Source organism: Erithacus rubecula, assembly GCF_903797595.1.
Source record: "Erithacus rubecula genome assembly, chromosome: 6".
NCBI lineage: Eukaryota > Metazoa > Chordata > Aves > Passeriformes > Muscicapidae > Erithacus > Erithacus rubecula.
Window position 1 is genome coordinate 50,491,072 of NC_136688.1, and position 27,698 is coordinate 50,518,769.

The following is a 27,698-nucleotide window of genomic DNA, read 5'->3' on the forward strand; positions in this document are numbered from 1 at the left end:
CACCAATGCAAGTGAGAAGAGGAAGACCACAGAATAAAGGCTTGGTCTGATATCTGAGTTTCTGGTGTCATCAGGGGAATCCCAGAGGGGCAGTGGCTGTAAGAGGGTACCAATGAAAGACCATCCATCTCCTGTGCTCAGTCCTGCTGGGCAGGGGAAATGAATGTGTATTTGGTGTGTTCCATGTTTAATATGGGGAAAGCTTGGGGCAGATAGGAAAGACAGGAATGTAGCTTTTTTTTTTTTTTTTTTCTTTTTAATTTTTTAAAAATTTATTGTGATTTTAAGAAGTACTAGGTCATGGCTTTTTAGAAAATTGTTTCTTTTGGTTCATTATTTGGTTCAAGTGCCTCACTTGACACCATATAGAAGTTTCATTGATTTTTAAAAAATTATTTTCTGGGTTTTTATGTGTTCCAGGTTTTCTTTACACAAATACCAGTAAGGAACTTACCTGTATTTCCCTCTCTCTCTGAGAACACCAGCATTTGAGATTTCCAGATTATATTTGTGCTGAAGGAAGAGAAAGCATACAATCAAAAGCTGGCACTAGAGTCCCGTTGAGCTGTGCTGCTTTAGGGGTGTGGTCACAGCAGCTGGGCCTGAGCCTTCTCCTGGTTTTACAACAAAGGGAATTTCCAGGGATTTCAGCAGAGTGATCCCTACTTACCTCAGAAGGCTGTCAGTATGATTTTCTTCACTCTCACATGCATGTATTGACATACCAACATGTACATTTTTACTCTGTTACAACAGTTTGCTTGGACCCCTGACGATGAGTTTTGAAGGGAGTTTCAGATTAGTTTGAATAGTTCCCTTTCCCGTGGGAATGCCAGCACTCAGAGGCCCTGCAGGATAGCCCTGGCTGCATTTCCCTAAAATCCCCTAAGTCATGAGAAGAGATTGGGCTGAGTGATGGAGTAAAGGGGGCTGTGTTGGCAGAAAGTCAATGCGGGGATTTTTTGGTATGATTTCAGGAGCAAGCAGCTGCCTCTCAGCTGGACTTCTCTTCCCCATTGCTGGGATTACCAGGATAGCAGCAAGACACATGGAGGACTCCCAGGGAGGCAGGAGACCACCTGGCTGAGGGACTTTGCTGTGCTCAGAGCCCGGGCACCAGCGTGTCCCCATGGCAGGGGCTGCCTGACATGTTCCACAGCTGGGACACCTCTCTCTGGGCAGTCTTTGCTGCTCCCACCCTGGGCTGCAGTGACATGGGCCAATGGAAAATTGCCACCACGGAGGGGCTGGCACAGAGGAGTTTTCCTGCTGGATCCAGGTGATGTTTCTCATAGTTATCCTTAGCAGTGTCTTTCAAAGGTAATGCCATAGTACTGCATCATGAGCTCCTGGGGAAAACTTCTTTCCTCAGTCAATTAAAAAAAAAAAAAAAAAAAAAAAAAAGTTTATTTAAACACTGAAAGGCAAAGGATTGTATTCCTTGCAAAGCTCTTACAATGGATATCTACTGTTAAACCTCAATCCTTTTCCCACTAGGTCCTGTAACAAAGAGCTCTCCGAAGGGATTGTATGCATTTTTTGTTCAAAATCTCCTGTGAGAAGAGCTATGTTATTTGACTCCCAGACACCCCAAAAATGATGGCAGCTGTCCCCTGCAATTCCATCTCCCTTCACAGATTAGAACTGCTCACTGGCTGCCCCAGAGACAAGTGAAATGGAAGCTTATAAAAAGAGAGTGGTATATTCCCAGTTTAAGTGCTGTACTAACTGCAATAATCTCTACGATTAAGTGGCTCCCTAAAAAGAAATATTTCTTCCCCATATGTTTTTTTAAGGAGTGATGAATCTCTTCACACAGTGTGTTTCTCATCAGATACAGAGATTAAGTTAAACACAGAACTGAGTGAAGAGAACTCATCAGCTGTCTGAAGCTTTCTACTGTGATTTTGCTGCATGCCTCTTCCTCATCCTCAGGGAGGGGAAGATGGCTGTCCCACCTCACTCAAGGTCTGTTTTTTGGGAGAAGGCACCAGCTGTGGAGGGGTTAATACCACCAGAGCCTGTCTCACCTCCTCTCACGCTGTCATTTCCCATTTTCTCCTCCTGAGCCCTTCTCCAGGGTTGATCAGAGGTGCAGGACAGGGGGAAGAGAGGGGCTGCCTGCTCTGGGTGCTGCTGCCAAGGGTGCCCAACCCTGGAGCACGGCTGGCTGGGCAGGGGGGAGCTCAGGGGGGCTCCTCAACAGCTTCAAGTTTAATTCAATGAGAGGAGCTCCCAGGAGAAAAGGGAGGAAGTGGAGTCCTGTGAGAGCAACATAGGGTGGCAGGGAAAGCTGTACCCTGCCAAAAAGGAGCCAAAACTCTGCAAAGGGGGTGGTCCCAGTAGCATGTACAGATGGGTGACTCCTGTTCCCATCAGCCTCACAAGCTGTGAAATATCTCCCAGCACAAATGCTGAAACAAACCCACTGGGGGCTGCATCCACGCTTTGCTGGGACAGACAGGGTGTTCTCTGCAGCTCTGCCCACAACAGATTGTCTTGTGCTCATCCCACTGCTCTCCCTGGCATCGCCAGCCTCTGCCTGTGCAGGATTTCAGTCCCATCCTCTCCTTCCTCCCAGGGCCATCTCTCAGTGCCTCCCCTCTGGGTCAGCCTGGAGCCCTGCTCCAGGCCAAGGCAGTGTTTCCTTGGGCTCCCCTGTCCTGCCATGCTCACCCTGCAGCTGCCAGCAGCCCCTTTCCTGCTGCTCCAGCCCCAGCCCTGCACCCCCTCACTCCCACCACACTTCCCCCCTTCGATTTTTTCCGCTGGCCTCCCACTCACTACAGGATATGAGCCATTCTCTCCAGTGGGAAATAAAAGTTTGGATTAAAATTTACTGTATTATTCCTTCTCTAAAAGCAACTTTTAGGCTGAAAGGCTCCAAGGACAAATTTCTAAAGGCCCGCAAGAGATTTAGGGACTGATTTTAAAAGTCTTTTAGTCACATTAAAATGAAATTAGATTCCCCTTGAGTTTTTTTTTTTTCAGCAAAAGGAGGTCCTTTTGAAATTTGCATGTCATGCCTGTTTATGTCTTTTAGGCATGTAAATGCTTCCAGAGTTTTGGGGGTTGAACACCCAAGTCCCCTTGAAACCTAAGAGAACCTGGCATCATCTCATGGGCATTCCTTCCAAATTCCAGCCAAAATTGTCAAACTTGGAGCATGAAGTTCTAAGTAAGAGATAATAAACCAAATTTCCTCTCTGCATTAGCAGGCAGCTTAGCACCAGGGGAAAAAAAAACAACTCATAGTATATAAATATCTTGTTCAAAGGGCAACATTTTCCTGATTAATAGCCTTTCAGTATTAAAAACAATCAGTCTAGAGCATGATTAATTGTCCTTTTACTACTGGTAACCAGCTATATGTATATACATACATACATACATACATACATACATACATACATACATACTTGTGTAAACACAGGCACATTCTCACTGGGGTAAGCATTTTTAATGTGTCTGTTTTCAAGGAAAATACATTATGAAGGAGGTGAGAGAGCTGCTTTCTACAACTCCAGCTAATGGGAAGGATTTTAACTCTCATAACCCTGTGTTGCAAGAACTAGCAGCCCCAAGGATGCACAATGAGCATTGTTGTCCTGGGAAAAGACTTGAAACACTCACCTGGGCAGGAAGGAGGCCAAGAAAGAGGCAGAAGACACTCTTCTTTTCACCCAGGGTATAAAAGCTACTCAGTTGTTAGGCATCCTGGCTGCATTTCTGCTTCATCTGTATTTTACTTGTGGGACTGACAGGGTTAATGATAATAAGAAAAGTTTTCATTTAAAAATTGGCAAGGAGAGGTGCTTTTCCCTTAACAAAGAGAAACAAATTTCAAGGAATTTTTTTTAAATGACAGTCCTGGCTGGTTCAACCTGTTAGGCCACAGTATATGCACAACAGTGACAGGCTTCATAAGTGACTTTTTTTTCCCACTCTTTTGCTATAATATCTAAATAGGTGAACAGGTTGACCACTACATTACAGTGTTGTGCAGAAGTTACAGCCAAGCTCAGGTGCTAGGAAAATACCATCTCTGCTTTACATAACTCAGTCTGCTGCAGATCATACATTAAATTCCTCTTGAGGAGTCTGAGCAAGACATACAGGTGTGTGCAGTCATGTGTGGGATCATGGCCTGATGTGTCTAAATGAAGTTTTGATCCAGGCAAACAAGACCCTGTACCTACTAGAGGCTCTCTTAGTGCCCAGAGGGTTTCCTCCTGTCTGTCCCACTTTGCAGAACTTAAAAATAATGAAGTGTTAATACAGGTTTTCTCCAGAGCAAGTGTTGTGAGCCAGAGGAGAATTTGCTGCTCTTTTGGCATTAGTTACAGGCTGCATAAAGTGTATTCACTGTTGCTGCTAAAAAATAAGAAACAATTCTGTATTTTATGTACAGTGTCTGTGTACACACTTGCCTACACTCTGCAAAGAGTTTTCTTTATGAAAACAATTCATAAAACAATTTTTCAAAGTTTCCTTCAAGAACAACACCAGAATCTGTTGTTTCTTCGAAAAATTCAGGAGTTTTCTTTAGCTTAAGCATAAAGAAACCAAACACCACTGTCCAGAAAGCAAAAACAAAAAGCAAGAATTTTCTCAATGGTTAGAAGCAAAAAGCTCCATCAGCATCAGAGATATTACATTCAGGGCTCACGAAATTTCTGCAGGAAGGCTGGAAAATGAAGAGGGTGTTGCTGGCCTGGGACAGCAGCTGTGACAGGTGCAAAGGGGCTGTGACGGTGACAAGGCTGGGACTTCCTGCTCTGGGGACACAGACACACGCAGAGTGCACATGCACAGTGCCAGGCACAGCCCTTGGCAGCCAGGGGAGCAGCTCGGACCTGCTGCTGCTCCGGGCACCTGCTTGTCACCTGCTGGGGTCAAGGAGCAGCCTGGGCAGGAGAGCACAGCCTGCCCTGGCACGGCTCAGCCAGGGGTGGCATCCCCCAGGGCACTGCCAAGGACTGGGCACAGGGAATGTGCTGCTGCTGCTTCCCCAGCCCATTGTGACAGGATGGAGCTGCTCTTCCCCACTCCTGGCAGGGCTCTGGGACAGGCACACTGCAGGGAAGCGCCGGCAGAAAACGGCGTTTCGACAGTTCACATGAGGAGAATTGTGTTATAAATAATTTAGATGATTGACTTAAGGTTTTAATCCTGGGGCCTAAGTAGGTAATGGCCATGAGGAGAGGAGGAGGGAGGGAGGAAGGGGAAGTGGAGAAAGACCAAAATTAGGCCCAGATTTGCAAAACTGCGCACACGTGTGTCTCAGCGTAAGCTGTACACGCCTTTCCAAATGTCATCTGTGGTCTCAGGTTCAAGTTCAAGTACAAGTTCAGGTATGTTTCAGCCTAAGTCTTGGGTGAGTCTTCTTTTTTTTTTTCCCTTCACTACTGGGATCTTCAAAGTTCACCTTAAAATGAAAGATCAGGTGTTCCCTTCCTGCCCTTGCATTTCTGGAGTTGAAATCCTCGAATACAAAGAAGGATAATGAGCACTCAGCCATGTTTGCATTCCTGTCTATCATGAAAATGTATTCGCTGCTACAGAACTTATACACTTTGCAATGGGAAATATTTGTGGCTGTCAGTGCTGGGGTTTAAGAGCATCACTAATTACTCCCCTAATTTAGAACTGGTATTTTCAAAGAATGTGGGATTCAGAGTCACCATCATAAATTTTAGCTTTGTGAGCTAGAAAAACTTATTTTTTTATATGTACTTATTTTTATGTAGCAAAAATAAGCTTATTTTTTCAGTGGTAAATAACTGGGGTGAATAAATACTCACAAGTACGTGTATGTGTAAACAAAGGAAACTGACTGCATATCAGCATGTACACACAACACACATACCGAGTGAAGATGGGAAAGGAGATATTGTAAAGACCACAGTACGCTGAAGCAAACTACCACACACCTCAACAAGGTATTTCTTTCTTTAATTTTAATGGAGAAAAATAGTGCGTGAATATCATGGACTCTTTCCACACTACTCCCTGGAAGTGAAATAGCGTTCATAATCTTAGGCACAAGACAGAGAAGGGTAAGGCCGGGGCTGGAGACGATGGCTCCCCCCGGCAGCTCTTTCCCCCTCCCCCTGTGCAAATTCTCTTGGATTAAAATGGCAGAGGGAGGCGGGGAGTGGCTGGGGACAGTTTGGCTGATACGAGATAACCGCTGCTTGTCAAATGGCACTTTTAATTGCTCGGGCCAATAAAAAAAAACTTGCTACAGAAGTTAATTTGAATGAAAATAGCAGACACACCCCACAAGCTGCTTTCCATGACCGCGCATTGTGCTGCCTCAGCCTGATGCACAGTTCGAGTCGCAAATAACAGCGTGCGGTCTGGATATACTTTGGTTGCCCATTTTAGCTACGGCAGGGCTGGACGGCCCGTTTTTCCCCAGCAGTTCTCCCCCACGCCGTGCGGGTTATCCCGACAGGAGCCTCGTGTGCCGAGGGAAGGGAAGGGGAGCGGCGCCGCTCCGCTTTTGTTCGCCGCTCCCGCTGCCGGGTCGCGGGGGGAAGGCGCGGAGCGTGGGACGCGGCCGGGCTCGGCTCGGCTCCGCCTCCGGGGCCGCGTGGGCAGCGGGGCGCGCCCGGGAACGCGGGGCGCTGGGGGCCCTGGGGGCGGACCTCGGCTGGGAACAAGAGGCCAAGGGGGAGCCACGGAGTTACTCGAGGGGACGTGGGGCGGCGCCCGGGGCGAGGGCGGCTGCGGGGCACGGTGTGAGAGCCGCGGCGGGCGGCTCTGCCCGGGGGCGGCGGGCAGCGCCCTGCTGACGGGCCCGTCCGTGCGGTGCCGCTCCCCGGCTGCCTGCTGCCGCTCCCCCGCCGCTGTCCCGCACTCTCGGCGCCGCTTTGCTCGGGCTGCCCCCCTGCTCTCCTCGGAGCCCCATCCCCTCGGAGACTCTCTCCAATGCTGCCGCCGGGAGCCGTCCCGAACAGGGCCAACACACACCCCGACCCTGCCGGGCTCAGTTTCCCCCGGGCAATCGAGCTTTGTATGGAATCCCATTCAAACCGCGCCGTAACCTTCCGCCACGGGGAGGCGGGGGGGGGGGGGGGGGCAAAGTAGTCCCTCGCCACGCTGCTCCCGGGTCCGAGTTCCCGGCGGGGCGGCGGAACCGGGGCCGGGCCGGGGGAGCGGCCGGGGAGGGGCTCCCCGGCGGGGGGCGCGGCCCCGCCTCCCGCCCGCTCCGCTCGGAGCAGAGCGGCGCGGAGCAGGGGGATCGCTGGGCGGAGAGATCGCGGAGCCCGCACACACACGGCCCGCGGTCCGCCCCCACCGCGCCCAGCGAACGGAAGCGCCGGGCCGCCGCGATGGACAGGCGGCGCCGGCCAATGGGCGGGCGGGCTGGCCTCCCAAAATGTAGGTTTGCCCAATGGCGAGGGGCAGGAGCGGGGGGAGGCGGGGCCGGCCGCGGGCAGCAGCGCAGGTTGAGCGGAGTCCCAGCGCAGGGCTGGGATGAGCCTCAAAGTTCGGGGCGATCGCGGCGGGGGATGTAGCAGCGCCGCCGCCGCCGCGCACCGGCCCGGCCCGCCCCGGCTCCCGCCCGCCCTTGGCGCCTCCCACCGCCCCCCCCCCCGCAGTTTTTAAACTCTGATCTTCTCCCCCCCTTCCCTTCTTCTCCACACCCCCCCCCTCCCCTTCCTCCCCTAAATGCCAGCCATGATCGAGAAGGGCCCGGAGGTCTCGGGGAAACGGCGGGGCAGGAATCAGAACGCCGCCGGGGCGAATAATAACAACAACGGCGGCAGCAAAAGTTTATCCGCCGCCCCCAACGGCACCAGCAGCGTGAACTCCTGGGAGGAGGGGAGCTCGGGGTCGTCCAGCGATGAGGAGCACGGTGAGGAGCGGGTGCGGGGTGCGGTTTTTTGGGGGGGTTACAGGGGCCGCTGGGGCCCACGCGGGTAACGCTTCTCCCTCTGCCTCCCTCAGCTGGCGGCGGAATGAGGGTCGGGCCGCAGTACCAGGCGGTGGTCCCTGATTTCGATCCCGGTAAGTCTTTATTATGTTTTAAGGGGGGCAAGTCCTCCCCCTCATCCAGTGCTGTGGACCCCTCCCGATGAGCAGGGGTACTCCAGCTCCCCCCCGCCCGGGTTCCGCTCATCGGGTCCAGAAATGATCTCCCCTCAATTCCACTCTCGAACACCCGGAGCGAGAACAAGGACCCCCCTCCTCCCCCCTCCCCAGCGCACACGGTTGATAAAAGAAGTCTCGATGCTTTCCAGAGGGCGCTTTGCAGGCAGGGAGGAACAGGGAAGCTGGCAGGGCTGGAGGAGGCAGGAGATGGCAGTTGGGTGGGTTTTTTTTTTTTCTTCTTCTTCTTCTTTCTTTCTTTCTTTTTCCTTTTTTTTTTTTTTTTTCCTTCGGTTTTTTTTTTTCCCCTGTTTTTATTTTTCTTTTTTTGTTTGTTCCATCCTCACATGAACTCGTGTTTCTGTGGTCTGAGTGATAGGGGGTGGAACTAGAAGACATCAAGTTATAATTATAATTTTTTTCGAAGGTATTTAGAAGTGACTTAGATCTGTATTTTCATTTTTTCTCTTCCTAAGAAGCTGGCTGCCTCTGTCCTCAAAAAAAAAATGTTTCACGTTCCAGCTATTCTGCTGCGGTTCTTTGTAAGCTAATTTAAAGTGGTATGGAAGCAAATTTTGAGCAAACAAAGGAATTGGGGCTGTGCTGAAAGGCAGGTGCTGGAAGCACGGTAGTACTGATGTATCTCCGTGTATAGAAAGACAGGTTGTTGACCTCTTTAGTTTGAAATCCAAGCTTTTTAGCTTTTTTTTTTTTTTTTTTTTCTTGGTATTGTTCTTTTGTAAGTGGAGGTTGTAGCTGGTGAAAACCCTCTTTCTGCCTGGAGATCCCAGCGTTTGGAGTTGTCCCTTTGCCCAGCCCAAACTTAATTGAATCCTCCGCACCTCTCACACTAAAACAAAAAGAATGGTGTGGAAAGCCACAGTGTCTCCTTATCGAATAATCCTGAGAGTTACTATTGTGTGGACTCAGGAAAAAGATTTGTCGTGGGTCATCCTTAGACTGTGCACTAATGGTGGGTGTCTTTTATATTATTAAATATATCTGTCTGTTCCTAACTGTTAAGATCTCAGGGTGGGGGTAGGGCAAAGAGGATTTTTTTTTTTTTCTTAAGTTCAGTATTACTTGTATTCATTTACTGAATGATTTTCCCCCGCTCCTTCCCCCCCTCGTTTTCTTGACAAAATAATATACAAGGGAGGTCCATTTCTTGGTTGAGCAGGAGGAAAAAGGGGGCGGACGGGGGGAGGAGGGGGGAGGGAGGGAGGGAAGGAGAGCTGTTAGCTAGGCAGCAGTTGACACTGGTTTGCAATCTGTAGGTCAAACGTTGCATTTCTGTAGCACACAACGTGCATCACACTGACTTATCAGCCACCTATCACAATACTTGGGCTTTATGGTCACCCTGCTGAATTATGCTTTTTTGAGCAATTCATTTCTCTAACATAATAGGTGGAGGGGGGAAAAAATATTGTGAGCTGCTTTCTCACTGTTGTGTACTCAGATGTACATTGTTCTGGTTTAAACTTATATAGAGTGACCTATAGAAAGGTTATTGCTTTCTGTGCTGTGTGGAGTGGAAGGGAGGGGGAAGTGTGTGATCTGAAGAAACAAATTTTTTTCTGAGTAATCTGTATCCTAACACGGGATCAGCAGGTGATTGTGTTTGAGTACACAGTGTAATACAGCAAGCTCATGGTAGGTTCACCCAAAGTAAATGATCAGTCTTCTGATGACCTGAGTGGACATCAGATCCTCCTTTGCTCGCCTCTGGGTTTTGTTTTTTTTTTTCTTTTCTGTTTCTGAAAAGTAAACCTTTTAGTTGAGAGGTTTGGGGTGAACTTTCATCTGCTTGTGTATGGAAGAGTTTGTTTCCTGTCTTGTGGAATTACCCAGGAATCATTTTGCAATGCCACGTTGTTCCCTTAATTTTGTCATCTCTTCTTGATTCTAAAGGCTGAAAGCTACATTGACTTCATTTGTTACATTTCTTTTGTTTCCTTCTTTAAGAAGGAAAACCCTACATAAGCCTAACATGCTGCACTAAGACCTTTTGACTTAAGCCCTGCTGGTAATGTCAAAAGTTAAATCTATGAAATAGTGTTATCAGAATGCACATGCTATGCTATGTCTGTTTCTCACTAAAAATTGTAGTGACTAGTTGATCCTAAAACTTGAAAGTTTTTTGTTGTGGATTGTGGAGGCTTTCACCTTCAGGTTACCTGGGTGGGAAAATGCAGAGTGCTCATGCTGCTCTGACTGTATCTGAGGGGAAAATAACACAGACCAGACCTTGTGTGTATTTCTTTTTTTAAACTTAGTGTTCTATTATACCTCGGGTTTTGCTGAGGTCTGTCTGTAACTGCTTACTCTTATACCAGTATTTTACATGGAAGTTCCTCTGTGCCCGTGCAGAGGGGCAGAGAAAGCATTTCATTTTGTTTCATTTCTCAGCCACACGTGAGCTGCTGCAAAGAGCAGTGAAATTAGCAAAGCTTTGAAAGGGCTGAAATCCTTTTCTATGCAGCTGCAGGAGAAAAGAGGGGTAGAACAAGGCAGTGGTGAGATGTCAGTCTGGGTACCATGAGTTAAATAGTTAGAGAAGAGCAAAAAACTATTGCATGGTGTGACCTGTAAGTGAAGAGAGAGTTCTCAGTGGCTGCCTAAGTTTAGAAACTGAAGGACTTCATCATCTTTTTGTTAGTGTGGTGAAGGATACAAAGTTCGTTTCTCCCTTGCTTTACTCCCAGTATGAGAAAAAGGCTTAAGGGTTGTGCTGCTTTGTTTTTCCTTCACCCTTGAAAGAAAATGACAGTTCTAGAAATCAGAAAATGACAAGTTCACATTCTGAATTAAAATACCTTGGTGTAAGTTTATATTATTCCTTGTGGCTAAAACTTGCTGTGGCAGTGGCCAAGGAAGGGCCTGATGTGATTATTTGACTGTAAAAATGCTCGTGGCTGGAATCCTCTGTAGGAGGTGGTTTTTACTCACAGCTCTTTTAGTAAGTCTCTTTACAGTGGCAAGGTCTATTCCATGAGCTGGCAGAGCCTGTAGGTTCTTTGCTAAGGTTAATGTTGCCATCCTTTTTACCTATCCCAATCTCCCCATGTTTTGGGAAAGTATGTTCTCACTATATTGATCCTGCTTCTTTTATTATCTCAAAAACTTACAGCTTTCTTATTATTATTACAGTACTTACACCTTTATTGTAATTTGTATAATAAGAGTAGCTGTACAGTAAAGAACGTTGCCTTTTGTAGAGGCAATGTGTGTATTAAACAAGCCAGTTCAACTGGGGAAAAGAATAAGCAAAACTTCTTGGGTTGAAAGTCCCGTGCCAGAGCTCATTAGACTCAGTAAAACTTGCACTTCAACTGTGCTTCACTGTTTGGCCTTGAGTTCACAGATGTGAAAAATTGCTATTTCTTCACTTATTAGAGCTCAGAATCAATTATTTACCAGCCCAAAATTCTGTGTGTTAAACAAAGGCTGATATTGGTAGATGAGCATTTCTTGTGAGTTCTGGGACAGACAACGGAGGATTTTGAAGAGGTAAACTATTATGGTTCTTTTAATCCATACAAATGAAACCCACATGTCCCATTAATGGAAAAACTCAGTGGAAGGAAACATTGCATATCCTAAAGCTAAATAAAAATCTTTCATATAGGGAGGCACTGATATTGTACTTGACTGTTTTATTTGTTGCTTATTAATTTATGCTATTGGAACACTGAAAATAGGAGGAAGAAAACATTAGTGAGCACTAACACAGCCAGTGAATTTCACTAATGATTAAAGCTTCCATAATTTTGAGGAGTGTTTAATAACTCCCTGAAGAGAACAGTTACTCCCAAATTTTGGCTTGTATTGAAGGCAGACAAGCTTGGTTTTGGTTTTTTTTTTTTTTTTTTTTTGTCCTTTGCAGCATTGCAACTTTAGATTTCCTTATCTGTTGGAATGGCAGTAAAAATACAAGCCACATCTTGTATCTTTGGTCATTGGTTGTGTTGGTCATCTTTGGAAAGCAGCTTCTGGGGCTCTTTCCAGTAGAAATAGATGGGGAAATGCAGGTTTGACTCAGCAGTGTCTTGTGGAAATGCAAATTTGGGATGTATGTCAGCTGAGAGAGTTCAATCCCTTGCTTACAGTGTTGCTGTCTTCCCAGTTTTTTGGTTTTGTACTGTAACAGTAAAAGTTAAAATGGTAGAAGGAAATCCACCTGCAGTGCTTTCACCCCTCAGTTCAGCAAAGCCTCTACTGGAAGGTGCTCACTGCCAGAATGTCACTAATCCTTGAGGAGCTTATTCTCTGCTCCACACTGTTAGCTGCACTCTGTGTGCTCCTGCACAAACAGTTGGCGTTCCCAGGCCTTTTTTTGTGACCAAGACTCTGTTGTTTCAGCGTTGACAAAAAATGAAGGGAAAAAAAAAAAAAGAAACCAGCAACTCTTTTCACTATAGTGAGAAACCTTGTCAGTATAGTTGTGTCTAAGAAGAGTTTAAAAAATTAACCAAGATAGTCACTGCTGTCTCTTATCTGGAGTGCCTGATCACTGTGTGGAAGTGGTGGCATGGCCATGTCCTAGGGGAGAAAACTAATACATCCATCCAACTCTGGTTGTTAAAATGTGCCTACTCTCTGCCTATTTAGGTTCAAAGGTTGAAAGTATAATATTGGGACAGGCCCTGGGTGTCTGACTCCCCTAGAACTGTTGTATTTCTCTGCTGGTTGTAATGGCCATGTTTTATTAGGTTGTATCATCAGCTGCTTCATGGGGTTCTGGGCAGAGGCACCTTTTGACCTACACAATCAGGGCTGTATCATTTTAACAAGAGGTTGTTATAAGCCCCCTTATGATGTACCCTTGACAAGTTCACCTCCCAGCCTGCTTTTTTGGTTCTTTTTTTTTGCAGCTAGTCCTGTGCCTCACAGTCTTAATAGTTTGCAAATAGTCTGAGTACCCAGTGGATTAGAGAAAATGGTGTTTTGCTGAATGGACTCATCAGAAAAGGGATGAGAAGAAGAGAAGCGATTTTTAGGTGAGACTTTAGGATCTCGATCTGAGCAAGTGGAAAATTCAAAACCAAACTCCTGAAACTGGAAATACAGGTATCCTGGAAAGCTATCTCATCTCTTCAAATGACTATGCCTTAAAGTCAAGAGGCAGGAACTCAGTGGAACAGTCCCTTTGGAAAAAAGGAAGAGTTAAGAGGATGTTTGATCTGATCAGAAATACCAAACCATAATGCCCAGGGTGTTTGGACTGACAGAGGCTGCCTGGTGTCTTGGTAAACCACACACCCTTGGGTCTTTCCCTGTTGTTTAAGGAGATGTACATCATACCCAAAAAGAGCGTGCTTTCAAAATTAGGTGGTGGAAAATATACCTACTGCAGGTTTTCTCTTAAACTCTGATGGGAGAAGAGGAGCTTTTCCCCCTCTTAGCTGTAGCCTGCTCAGTGCCATACTTCCTCATGGGCTATATTTGTCTTGCCCTCCTCAGAGGTCACAGCCTCTGTGAATGTGCTGTAGTGCAGAGCAGATGAGAACATCCTCGACCTCGAGCTGCTCCAGCAGAAACTGTTGCCAAACCCTTGGGGTTTTGTTTCAGCACTGTAGGAATTCAGGTACAGTCCCTGACTCTTTGGTCAGGCTGGTGTCCAGCAGCCCTGGTGAAGGAGGAAGGTGACTCCTGCCATCTCCTTACTGGGCTGACAACTCTGCTGGTGTGTGGGTGAGTCTGTCTCATCTTTTTCTGTCAGATATATGTACTACTGGTCCAATCTCCAGGGCAGCAAAGGCTGCAGTCCTACTACTACAGAGTGAAGCTGACTTGTAGATGCTGATTCTTCAGCTTAACCTCTGTTTTTAAAATCCACCCTGGAGAAAAAAGTGAGTAGTACTTGAGTTGGAAACTTTATTATCCGTACCTCTAGCACCTCAGCAGGAGTGCAGCTGTTGATTTGGTACCATATCTTTTTCACCTGGAGGCTGCTCACCTGAGGGGAGGCTGTTCTTGAGCCTACATTGCTCAGTAATCAGCTTTCACCCAACCTGTTCACCTGTCCTGTGAAGGGGTGCAGAGGCTCCAGTGGTGAGCACAGCTCCCACTCAAACATGTTTCAAGGCATGGCTCTGGAGCTTTCTCATTATTCAAACAGCACTGAGAACATCCTTCTCAAACCTTAATGCCCTTGTAAACAAACAAATCTCGGTGTAGCCAAAGCCTGTGGCTTCCTTCCCTGCCTGGCACATGCAGTGTTTGTATGTGGAGGTAATAGCTGTCTCATGTACTGACAAATGTATTAATGGCTGGCCTGGAATTAATACTAGGTAGAGTGACTGCTTTGTTCTTCATAGCTGGTTCCTGCTGCTTAATGAGGTGCTCTTAAAACTCTTGTTTTCAGTCCTAGTTAGGTCTGTGACTTGGCCAAGTGAAGGCTTAGAGCTGCCTGTGATTAGTCATTATAATTAGCTCGGAAATCTTTGCCTCTGTGATCAAGGCGCCCTGTGTAATGCGGCTTACGGTGGGCTCCAGCCCTGTCACATACCTTCAGAGTAGTATGGATGACAGTGCTCTGCTGGACATATGTGTGTATTTAACTGGGCTGTAACTTTAATCTGCAATTTCTTAATATGTGCCAGGAAGGTAGATCTGAAGTAACTGCCTCCTCAGAAACTTGTGGTTAGTGCTAGTCCCCCCCTTCCCGTGGACAGGGCAATTTTTGGTTTTGACCAAGGCTGGCCTTACCCATACCAAGTGTAAGGTAAGATTGAGACATGGTGACTAGTAGCTGAGCACAGACAGCAGCTAGAAAAGAAAACTGGGGTAGTTAGTGTGTGCCCCTTTTCTAGGAAGTCTGTACCTCTTTCTGCACTGGGTGACCTTGTCCTTTGAGGCTTAGACTTGGCAGTATAACAAGATGAGCAATCCCACATTAGGTATTTAAACTTGAAAGAGCAGTTTGAAATTCAGTTCTTGAAAATGCAAAGTTGATTTGTAAGCTAAACTTGATCTTAAAAAGCATTTTTAAAGAAATGCTTGATTAGGTGTCTCTTTCTTTAAAATTTTCAAACCTTTAATTTATCATTCCATATGAAAGTTTTGATGACTTTGTGCTTTCTGAAAGTGCAAGAGTATGTGCTCAGCCTTAGTGAAGGCAGTGAAAGTTTATCCAGCATACTGGAGAATTGGGCTGCTTTTGTGCTTCTGACATTCATTGTTTTGAAATGCAGCTGTTGTGATGAGCACTGGCTTTAAGTATTATAGTAATACTATAGTAAAACTCAGTAAATTTTCTGTACTTCTCATGTAAGATTTTGAGATGAAACCAGAGAGTTTAACCTACCTTTCCAAGTATCTACAAAAATTCAGCTTCATGCAGCAGCTTGCTCTTTGAACTTCATAAAGGAGGTATTGGTAAATGTTGCCTCTCTGGGGGGAGGAGGCTGCAGTAGTGTGATAAAATTGCAAAAATCCCCTCTGGTGAGGCAATTCTAGTTTATTATTCTCCCTTCAGCCCTGTCTCTCTATTGTGCAGGTATGTCTAGGGGACATCAGTAGGGTCTCATAGGTTCTCTGTCTGTGTGACTAGTTGTGTCTCTGGAAAAATATCCCCCTCTCCTGTTAGAGGCAGGAATTTATGATTTTGAGTTTTTGTCCTTAAAGTTGTTTAGTCTTTCTTGCCCCCTCCCCTAACTTTGTGCTCTTCCCCTGGATGTATTTCACAACTATTAACCTGAGAGAGCTTGTTTTTGCAGTTGTCTAATTAGGGGAATCTAACCACATGGCTGACTATTGCAGCTTTTCAGTTCTGTTCTCTGTAGGTATCTGGGATAACCTGCCACGATAGTACATTGTGCATGTACATGTAGATGAATGGAGGTTTTATCAGGTTGGGCTTTAGTTCGTAGAGATACTTTGATTTGAAAGTTTGATATTGAAAATAATTACTAGTGTACATGACCTTGAACTACTGTCCTTCTAGACTTTGTAACCCTAGTGTGAAAACACAGCATAACAAATGTGTAATTGTAGTTGTGGCTTCTGGTTCAGAAATCCCTGAGGAATATGTATAACCAAGGCTTGCATGCAGGGGTACAATGCCTGCTGGCCCCTGGAGAGGGTACAGAGAGATTCTAGTTCTACACAGGGCTTGGGGATGAATAAAGACTAAGAAAAACTCCTCTTGAGCAGGAAATCACCTTCTGTCTGGAAGAACTGAATTGACAGGATTGGGAAAATCTGGTCTACATAACAGCATTGTTTTTGTAGCAATTCTTTACATGCTGCTTGCATTGAAATGCAAGGAGTTTTTTTCCTCTTTCCTCTGACTTCCATTTTCCTTGGTTATCTGAATTCATCCCCTGTTCTCATCAGTAATGCTGGTTTGAGTTTTGGCCTTGTGTAAATGCTGATGGGGGATTTTTCTCCTCCCAGCCTGTGCTGAGAGCCCACTGCCCCATGTAGCAGGTGCTGTTGGCTGGAGTTGTGCATGGTTCTGCATTTAGGGTGCTAACAGCTGTGTGAGAAGCTAAAAGTGTCGTGTCTGTAACTCAAGCTTTTTGTTCTAAAGAATGTAAAATGATCAGTGATACCAGTGTGCCCATCTATTCCTTTGGCTGATGTCTCTCCATCCTTAGGAGGGAGCTGGTGTAGGTGATTCTGGGAGGAGTAGAGGGCTGTGAAGGCAGGCAGGCATACCAGGTGTAGCATTTGTACTTTCTCGGTATTGTTTTCTGTCTGGGAATCTTAAAGATGTCCCTCCTGGGACCCTTGTGCTGATTTGTGCAGCTGCTACCACACTGTTCATGACAGTAGCCATGGGAACACAAGTAGGATGATACAAGTTTAAAACTCTAACTTGTTGCTAGGCAGACCCAGCTCAATGTGTGGATTAAGTAGTCTTAACAACAACGAAAAAACCCACTCCAGATATTCTGCCACTTCTGTGGGGGAAGACAGCTGGGCTCACCTCTAGCTCTGGGTCTTTCTTTAGGCTGGCAGAATGAAACCAGCCCCAGAAGAGTCTCCTGACACCAGCCAACCTTGGGGGAAACCCCTCTTGCACATCTGAGTCAGGAGTAGGTGGTGGCTGGGTGGCAGTTCCAGCAGGTAGGTTTTGACACTACCTTTGTAAAAAGCCAAGTGCTGTGAAGTAAAGCCATGTGCCTCCCAATGCAAAACCGTTGTGTCACTCAGTCTAAAAGTTTTAGCCTGCATTAAAATAGGTACTGCTACAAGTGACATACACTCTAAACAAAGGTCATGGGCTTAAAATATCACAAGATCACTTTTAAACTCTGGCTGTAAAAATTAAAATTATGACTAAGGCAAGGTAAGCACCTTCAGAAATTTCACTGCTTTTGCACATTGTTAGCGTAGGTGCTCTGTGTGCTGCCTGAGCTGGTTTAGACCTTTTAACTTGTTGATAAGTTTTTATGTCCTAAGCTTGTGTTTTGGCATTTTGTGATCAAGAAACAAGGGCAGCCTGTTCCCTCATGTTATTTTCATTGTCAATGTCTGACAAAAGAAGTATGGCACATTATGGGGGCCCAAAGGGAGCTGGAGACCCAAACTTTCAGGGAGTGATGGCCCCCGTGTGCCACTTGAGGGCTGAGCTCCAGCATGCCTTTGTCCCTGCAGCTGTTGGCTTCCTGTATCACAGCAGTAATTAGTTAGGCTCTGGCCACTGGTTTAAATGGATCTTTTTTTATTTTATAAACATTTGCTCTGCAGTTACTGCCATTCCTGTTGGAATAAGGCCATTTATAGAGATGCTCCCAATTACCACCTGCTCTTTTTCTTTCTTAGCAAAATACACTCTTACCTAATTTAACCTCCCACAGCAATTGCTTTGAAGTTGTTTCTCTTTGCATCTTGGCTCATTGCTATACCTTTTCCCTCTGACCACCCTAACAAGCTGCAGTCCTTGTTTGTCCTTCCTTAAATTACCTACTTCTGGGGGGAAAGCCTACTTGCTTGGTTTGCCCCAAACATTTTTGTAGTCAACTCTTACAAGAAAAGATTTCTTTCCTTTAGTGTGTCTCAGCCCTGTTTTTTGTTTCCTAAGTGCTATTTGTGGTTCTCCAACTTTCATTAGAGTTTTAGTGCAGTTTATACATTCTGTCCACTCACCCAGCCCTGCTTGGATTTCTGTGCTTTTCTCTGTACTCCTGAGTCCTCTTTCTTGGTACTTTGTTCATCCAGGAGAGACACCCATATCTGAGCTTCATTGTAGTTATGTTGTTCCAAGTTCCCTCTCAGGCTGGAAGAAAGTAGTCATGATTTTTACTTTGTTATAATTTTGCTCTGTAGGGTGGGAAAATATATCAGAAGTCGGTTCCTTAAACTCTTTTACAAATTGCATGCCTCTCTGGATGTGGTATCTGCCTGCTTTTCAAGCATCTGTGTAGCAGTGACATTTTTGCCTTTTCAGGCTCCTGAGGGCTTTTGTTTCATCACTGAAGAATTTCTGCCTCAGCTGAAGCCACTTGTTATTGTAGAAGCTCCCCTCCACTTTAGCTGGTGGAGTATCTGTCTTTTTGGCCAGTCATGTCACTTTTCTGAACTGTTGCTGCTGTGGGCAAGCAGATGTATGAGAAAGGTGAGAGAGTTGATCTTCTCTTCAGCCAGGGCTGCCCCAGGAACTGGCTGTGTGCTTGTCTGGAGCCTTTGGCTGGCCCCTGCCTGCTGGACACTGAGGCTGAGGGTTGCTGAGAGTAGCTTTGAAGTCTGTTCTATGAATTTGAAGAGAGAGGGCAAGTCTCCTTGCTGGTTTTGTGAATAAAGCAAACCTTGAGGTTGCTAGCTGACTCAAATCTGCAAACAGGGAGGGCATGCAAGAGCTTTTTTCTGTAGTCTCAGCCTCGTGCTCATCGTTGCTCAGGGTGCTGAGACTTGGCTTGGAGGGTACAGCTGGATTTCATCTGAAGCTCTCATCACCTCTCTTCTCCTGTTTGGCTTTATGCAAGTATCAAATAACTTGGGAGAGGGGCTTGCTGGTGGGAACTTGGTGGTGGAATAATGATTTTTCAGAGCTGTCCTCTGGATTTCAGCCCAAGAGCTGAGTTGCTTGGCAAGCAATGTCTTCCTGTGTGTACTGGCTCTGAGAAGTGGGTCTGCTCGCTGGGAAACTGCTGCATTGTACTCTAGCTTCTGCCATATTTTGGGTGGATTTTTAGTCCTCTTGGCTTGATTTTTAAGATGATTATCCCCCAAGATTTTCCTGGGATTGTGAGTGCATGGAATCAGTTTCTGTTCTTGGGCAATTTCAGGTGAAAACAGCAAGCTGTCTTCCACACACAAGTCAGGTGCAGTCCTTGTGGTGCAAACAGGGCAGGCACAAATCCAGCCATTCTGCCAGCAGGCTGAAAATTGGCAAGGGTTCAAGAGTTTATTTGTAGATTTGAGTGAAAAATTACTTTTTCTGCTGGAGCAGATGCAAAGAAGATTGGAGTTGGGAGGTCTTGCAGTTTTGGAGGTCTGGTGCAGCTAGTGACTTGGGAACATCCATGTGCTATGCAGAGTGGAGATGGCAATCTGAGACTGACCACTGCTGGTGTGAAAGGATGTAGATTGAGAGTACATTTATAAATGCTAAAGCTGTTTAAAATGTGTGTGCAAGTAGTTATGTTAAGCAGATTCATGTTGTTTGTTGTACTCATCTTGTTATATTGAAGGATGGAGGAAAAATAAAGACAGAACTTATTGAACCCCTAGTAATATTATTAGAGATCGTAAAAGCAAATAAACAAGCTTTGGAGAGTTAGATTTGGAAGCAGATACTTGCTGGGAAGGGGACTGTTGGATGCCCTCTTACCTGAGCCCTTGTGAAAGAGGCTCTGGGAGACTCTGGGCTCCTCTTGGAACCAGTTATCTCCAGCTCATTTTGGTGGAATGCTGTCCTGTCTGGTTATTGCTCCCTTCGCTGTGGCCGCTGTGTTGCCCACAGCAAAACCCCTGTAGCAGCAGCCAGGTCCTTTTGTTTCAGCTGGGGAGAAGGAAACCACTGGGTGCAGTAGCATTGCTTGCAAAATGACTTCAGTGTCTGCTGGGTGAGGGGGTAGGAGGAGATGTGGTGGGATTTCTTAGAGAGATGGATAGGAGAAATCATTTGTATATTCATATAGGCAGTGGATTTAATTCATGCAGCCAGGACTGAGACAAAACTTGGAGCAGGTGCACACCCAGAGCTTGCTTAAGTTGGATAGAAGCCTGCTGAAATGTTTATCAAACATGAGAATAAAAGGAAAAATACTGTATTTAACCTTTTTTGATGATGCATTTTAAAAATAGGTTATGTTTCTAAAGTCAGCAGCAGTTACAACCAGGGTTTGAAAAATGGACTTGGCACTTGGAAGCCACAGTGGGAAACACCTGTGCTGCAATACAGCCTGCAGCAGGAAGGGCTGCCAGGGTCGATGCTGCTTGCTTACCCTGGTGCTTGCTGGCTCTTGCAGCAGCCTCTCCTTGTGTGCTAGGATTGCCTTTGCACTCTTATTGCTACTCTGTTCTTAGTCATTCATCAGTAGACATAATTTGGCTTGATATCTGTATTTTCACTGCTGTAGAAGTGATTCTCAGCCTCTGGAGTAGAAAATAATGAATCTAGTTACTCTTAGCTCAGTTTTACCCCAGTAAAACTATGGCATGCAGTTGAGGCACTAAAGCTGCATCCAAACTAAGGAAGACACTACTGCACTAATGTGCTAATTTTATACTCTTACTTGGCAGGTTGCCTTTGTAATCAAAGGGCTGGAAATTTTTCAGTTTGAACAAAATGTTCTAAGTGGCTGTGCTCTAGGTGGAAACAGATTTGATATGGGATACTGCCTTCAAAAGAAATCCATCTTTCCATATCTTTCTGGGCATAATCATTCTAACTAAAATTTGCTTTCATGGCTAAATGAAACTGTAGCCAAGATCTGCTAAGGCTTACCTGTGGAGTTTCCTTTGCAGAGGTGTATTTCATCAATCTCTGCATCTCATGGGAATGGAGAGAGGGGGATGTTTTCAGGAAGTAATGAATTTCAGCAAAAAAAAAAAAAATTGCATGTCATTTTCTCCCTGCATGGGCTTGGCAGAGAACTTGGTCAAAATACAAAAGTGTTTTTAAATAAGTTTGAAAGATAATGTCCTGGTGAGTTGTACAGTATCTGGCACACAGAGATTATGCAGTAGGGAGTAAATACCTGATTCTCATCAATAGTGTAAAAGTATTAAAAGCATCTTTTGATGCCCTTAGGTTTTTTGCCCTTTGTTTTAGGGAGTCAGTGGCTACTTACTGGAGAATATATGTATCCAGATTTACTTTTTCCAATAAAAATGTCCACAGGAACAGAACAATCATACAGCAGTCACATAGTTCTAAAGTGATGTGAAATGAAATGCTAACTCAAAGGCCATGTTTATGTTACTGGAAAGCTTAAAACAAATGGCAGAATTGCTTTCAGGCTGTCTGAAATGTCTTTCTGTTGCCTTTGATTTTTATTTTTTTAAGTAACTTACAGTGTTCATGAATCTAATGCAGAAATTTCAATACACTGTTTTCTAATGAGCCTAAAATTTTTCCTTCTGCAATACTTTAATGAGAGCTGACTGCTAAACTTCATTGCTTTGAGTTTGAGATGAAACAAAACTCTGTGTTAACTCTATGTTAAAAGGACAAGCTGACTTGACAACAACAATGTGTTTTATCTTCTTCATTTTGGTGAGATTTTGTAGTCCTGGAGGCAACTGTAGGGAGAGAGAAATCGGTGAAGATTCAAGAATGATGTGAGAAGGACTTGTGAGGTCAGCAGAGCAGGAAGCTTAAGTGTCTTAAGATGGGAGATGGGAAATAGAGAGAAGAAAACCAAGATCAGCTGGAAAGTGACACTGGGCAAAATATTAATTTTAAAAAATCTCAGGTTTTTAGTGTCCTCTTCTGAAAATACTTTGCTATTCTTTCTGTTGTTTTGTGAGTTGATGGATTAAACACACAGTTTTCAGTTCAGGTGAGTGCAACTCCATTCTCCTAAACTTTGGAGAATGTAGTCTTAAATGAAATTTCTGACGTTGGAAGACAGCTAGGGCTAGGCTAGTGGGATGTGCTAGAAAGGAAGCTACATTCATGACAGTCTTGAACTAGCCAAAGGCTGCTGTGTCTGATGGCCTGACTCCTCCACATTGAGCTGGGCTTCTGCTTCTGCCTGCAGCAGTTCTTGTCGGTGTTAGAGGCTTAGTATGTGGCTGGGTACTGCTCTGGCATCCTGAGCAGATAGGCAGCTTGCCTGGTGATGGGAGAGCCTGAGCAGGCCTGTCCTTCCTTTCTTTCCTCCCAGACAAGGAGACCTGTGCCTTTCTCTGCTCACATGCCCTGTGCCAGACCTGCAGCTGCCTGAGACATTCAGCTGAAGGTCTTCCTTGCTGTGACTTCTGCTTTGCCCTTTTCAGAAGCTTCTGAGTGTGCTTAGAAGCTGAGGACTTACATAGTGGGGTACATGCTGTGTTTGGCACCTGCTGTTGTTGCTGTCACTTGTGATTTCCTGTGACCATCAACAAAGTGTGATATCCTCCACAGCACTCTTTACGTGGCCCTACTGTGCTGGGCTTGGTCACCATGGAGCTCATGACTTGGCTTGCCATAACCTGTGATAAAGGTGCATGGGGCATTGCAACTGTGTGTTTCTGCTGTCCTGCCAGTGCATTTTACTCTCCTGTTGGTTGTCCTGCCTGTCCTTTGAAGCCAGGCAGCACTGTCAGGGCATGGGGGCCTCATGTATGATTACCTGGATTGTGGCAGCTGCTGGAAATGAGTGAGCCAAATGAACTGCTGGCTCTTGGGAATGTGCCCAAGCCAGATGCAGGAAGAGCCAAACACTGTAAGTCACCATGCAGGCCAGCTCTTGGCACAACATTCAGCTGAGTAAAGTTGCAGGACATGTGCTTTGCAGGCTCTAGAGTTTGGATTCAGCTCTGACTGGATCTTCTAAAGTCTTGTTACTTCTCTTCAGTCTTGAGTTTTAGAAGAGAGGTCCTTTTCTTCCACCTCTGTTTTACTCCCTATAAGTTCTTGGCTAGATACTTGTTTGGGTTAAGGAGTCCTTACAGCTTTTTCCACCTCTAACCTCCCTTCTTTACAGACACCTTGCTTCATCCCTGAGCAGCACGAAGCATAGTAACTTTTTTGGAGGTAGAAATATTGTTGTCCATATTTCTGGACCTCTAAGAGGCTGGGACAGGTCTTGTCTAACTCAGATCTTGTGAGTCATGTCAGTTCCTGTTCCTTGTGCTGTTTGACAGATCTACCCCTTCTGGAAAACAAGCAGTCAGTCACTTGTGCACTGTTCCCATGGCACATGTTCAGACCAGGACCCTCCTTTGTCATTGAGGTGTCTTTGATGCAGCAGCTGGTCACTGCAGTGCTGAATTTCATCAGGTGTGCCCAGAACCCTGTTCAATAAGAACAGGCACTTAATGCCATTGTTATACAGGCATGAGATCCCTGTTGCAATTGGATCACAGTACAGTTACACCCCGTTGTTTCAGAGGTGTTTGTGTCACACAGCTGTAGGATGACAAAGCTTTTCTTATAGAGACAGATGTTTAAGTGGCTGTCTAACTTCTGTTGTAGTGAGCTACCTCTGTGCAGCTACAACTGAGTGGAGTAGGAGTGTGGGCTAGCACTGAGGGAAGTGGTGGGAATACTGATTCCAAGTGGCCATAAATAAATAGTCTTTGGTCGTGGCCAAGCACAGCTAGAGTCTTAGTGAAGTGAGGGAGAGAATGAAGTAATGATCGTGGACAGACCCTGGAATGAATTGGACAGGGGAAGCTGTCAGCACACCAAAAATGGCCCTTCTGTATGGATGTGTGACTAATTGGCAGTGATGGGGGAAAGTGCATGTAGGATGCTGGGATTTGACACAAGCCTCTGAAGGGCTCTCGGGCATATCTGACCACTGCCAGTGGCTTGACTGATAAGTGAAGCTGACTGATAGGTTCCTTCCAGGGTTTAGATGTGTAAGAACAAGAGGTGGGCAGTGGCAAGGGAAGAAAAATAACCTGTTCCCCTCTCTGTCATTTGGATTGTCAGAGTATGAGCTTGCTCTGGGATTGGGGAAAATAGATGTTCTTGCCTGCAGCACTTTTGGCTCTAGGCACTTACTTCAGTCCACATAGAGGGGCTTGGGTCATTTGTGTGCCACAGGAAATGTAGAAACTGTTCTTGTTCAGGACAGACCTTCCAGAGTAAAGTTAATCTGGGTAGTAGAGATGAGTAATTAACACCTCTACTCTGCATGTGGGTTCTCTAGAGCTAACCATGCATCAAGTTCTTAACTTTTTCATTCTCTTAGCCCCCAGCTGGGTCACCTCTCTTTGTACAATGGAGGCTGGACTTGAATGAATGAGAAATCAGTTGGGAGGTGAGTCAGTGTGGTATACAGATAATGTGATGATGTTTCTTCCCCTTCCTCCTCCTCTTGGCCCAGTGGCTTCAAATCTTGTTCTGAAAAAATATCCTCCAGTTGATTTTGCAGATGGGGCAACAGACAAGTCTTTCTTTCCTTAAGAAGAGAAAGCAGACTTTGTTTAGAGTACTCTGCCCTGCAGCAAAGAGCAGTGACATCTGAAGGTGTAGGAGGTAGTAACAGAGAGAACACTCCAGAAAGAGCTTGGTTTCATTAAGCAGAGTCACCTGAAATCCTGACACGTGAGAATCATTGCCACTTGGTGGAAATGATGACAGGTGTTTCACCATAGGAAACTCATTGCTTGACTTGCAGTGTGACCTTGGGCAGAAAGCTGAATCTTTTAACTTTCTCTATTTTATGTTAAAACTACCTGTTTTGTTCAGTATGGAGATGAGAGTGGACTGGACAAATGTGTGTGAATGTAGAAACATCAGAGAAGAAAACAGCAGCCTGAGAAGAGTTTGTGCTTTATGAGGCAGGGCTGGAATTCCCCATCTGATTTGGTGACAAGATGGGAAGAGAAGATGTCAGTGATTGTGGTCTGTCGTATGAACAGAACTGATGCATCTGAATCTGGTCTGACCACAACAGACTAATTCATGTTCTGGAGGTAGAACAGGAAGAAATGTTCCTTTGTAATCTGTCTTTCAAAAATCAGAAGTGTTTCTGGCTGCAGGCTAGCTAAGATGCATTAACTATTCCACTGTGCATTCCTTGTGGAGACAGTGTGCTTCGTCCAGCTTTATTGCAAAGCAAAGCAGGTGCAGCCAGTGCTTGGCTTGCCTGGCTGCCTCAGGGAGGAGCCTGCAATTGTGCACTGGGAGAGGGAGAGATGTCTCTAACAGGGAATGCCAAGGCTGAATTTGCACATTTTCCCTTCAGGATTCTTGAAAGGAAGGGAAATACATAAGAAGTAAGTGTGTGTTGGGTTTAGGCTCTGTTGTGTCAGACCTGTTCTGTGCCTTATGAGCAGCCTTGATGCATCTCAAAAGTTGAACTCCTTCCCTCTGTCTGTAATGGAGTGATGAGGGACCAGATTCCCTGCATTGTCCAGTGCTGCTCATGTATAGGCACATTTCTCTGTATTACCTTAACTTTGTAGTTCATGGTGCTGCCTCTCTTGCTTGCCCATGTAAGAAAAACTGCTCCCAGGGACCACTGAAGTTGGGGGAGTCCTCTGTTCTCACTTATTTGGTGTTGTCCCTCTTCCTGAATGTCACTTCTGTGAGTGAAGCCTGGCATCACAGATTAGCCACAGCCCTGGAGCCAGGGGATTTCACTGATTCAGGAGAAACCCTTTTACCCCTTACACAAAGGTTTTGGAGGGTGTTTCTTAACAATTTGTATTCCATGCTTTTTGTTTGTGAAATAGTAACAGAAAACGGTTTGTGGAAATCTGGAGTCCCATGCTCTGAGAATCTGTGAGGAATTTCAAGGTACCAGAGAGGACAGGGAAACTCTTCAGGCTGGGTTCAAGCAAGTGCCTGAAGCCAGAATTACCAGCACTCAGAGGCCTCATCTACTGCAAAAGCTGGAGAAGGGAATGTCAAGTAATGATAATAGAAGCATGTTCAGTTCTTCCAGATTTCTCTCTAGCTGCTTGCCTAAATAAACACCCCCTGCATCAGTCACCATTCATTGTCTTATGCCTCTGAGCTATGCTGATTTTCCCCACGGTGGTGTAAAACAGGAAATGAATTCAAAATCTTTGAGTGACAACTACAGAGCTCTCCCCTGTGAAGTGATGAGAGAACAGCTGGTCTATAGAGACACCACAGCATTTGTCACTCGGCCATGTGCAAGGTAGCCAGAGGGTGCTGAGTGCCTGCCATGTTCATCAGAAGTCCTTGGTAGTGAATTTCAGGTTTGTTCCAGCCCACTCTGTGCAAGGTGTGTCTGTACAACACACCTGTTATTTGGAAACTTTAACAGAATGTTCAGTTCATGTTCATGTTCAGTTGGCTCTTGGAAGGGAGAGATTAAAAGCAGGTCCTAAATGTGTCTGCTGTGGTCTGTGAAAACCGCGGTCTATTGGATAGTGAAATTATCTTCCTGGGTTCAGTTATAATGGAGCCTTAGGGCATCCTGAGGGGAATAAGCTCTTGTTACTCTGATGCAGAAGCATAATTTAAGGAGGCCCCTCTCAGGGTTCAGGGCCTCCTGGTGACCTACTTTACCATGAAGAGATGCTGTTATGACATGGACAAGCAGGAGCTGCTCCAAGGCCATGACCAATTACACTAGGCTGTAGTTTGACGTGTGTTCTGACAGATGGGCACACAGGTGAGCCAACAAGAGGGCAAGAGGTCAGAGTAGCTAGAACAGCTTCTCCTAGATCTGGCAGCCAAACAGACATTGTCCTAATCAGTACCTTGTGGGAATGGCATGCAGAGAGAAGAATGAAACAAACACTGGTTCATCAGCCAGCTTGCTAGTATGCACCCAAGGGTTCTGGCAAATGTATTTCTGTAAGGCATATTACCAGCTATGCAGGATATTTTGTGTATCAGACAAATTGGTCTGTAGATGTTCCTTGGTTATCATAAGACATTTTGCAGTGTGTTTATCATGCTGACAAAAGTTATCCATCCATCTAGTGACAAAAATTCCTGCTACTTATTCCTGGAAACTTGCTTTTGAATTGTCAGAGTGTGAACACTGGTGGGCTAAGCAGCAAGTCTGAAGAGTGTTGTGCTGGCTTGGTCCCTGCTTGGCACAGTATGTGCAAAGGATCCCGGATGGAGCCTCCGGGTGCAGGAGCAGTTGCTGGAAGTCTGGCTGCCTGCTGCTTGTGTCTTCTCAGCTCTGAAATTTTATGCTTTTAAGTGAATGATCTTTCTCAGTAATTGGTCCAGGGCCTTGGAAGAGAGAGGTGTGCAGTACCATGTTCTGCTGTAGAAATGCTTGCAAGGAGCAGAGAGCAATGTTGCTGGTATTTTGAGGTCAGTCTATGAGGCACATCATTTTTAATTAAGTATGCTGTGACTGGTTCTATCACCATGCAAAGGTCTTTCCACATGGCTTTATCAATTACAGTTTTAACCTTTTTTTTCAGCTACTGGCTGTGTATAGTTGATGTGGGATTGATTGATGGTGGGAAACACTGTTAGTTTATATTTGAGGTAGAGGTATGGGTCATGTGGTGGTGATCAGAAATCCCTGTGTAAGTGCTGTGTG

General features: G+C 45.6%; 1 protein-coding gene across 4 annotated transcripts in view; it reads left to right on the forward strand.

Moving 5' to 3' along the window:
- Positions 1-27,698, forward strand: part of RCOR1 (REST corepressor 1) — a 136,480-nt gene that overhangs the window by 46,923 nt on the left and 61,859 nt on the right. The window contains exons 1-3 of one of the 4 annotated variants that reach the window (XM_079309496.1): positions 6,922-7,021; positions 7,688-7,867; positions 7,960-8,019. In XM_079309496.1, the coding sequence (XP_079165622.1) occupies positions 6,937-7,021; positions 7,688-7,867; positions 7,960-8,019 (325 nt within the window). In that variant the 5' untranslated portion in view covers positions 6,922-6,936. Of the gene's footprint in view, positions 1-6,921; positions 7,022-7,325; positions 7,390-7,441; positions 7,868-7,959; positions 8,020-27,698 lie in introns of those variants that run through there. The other 3 variants (XM_079309497.1, XM_079309498.1, XM_079309499.1) reach the window with 3 other exon arrangements.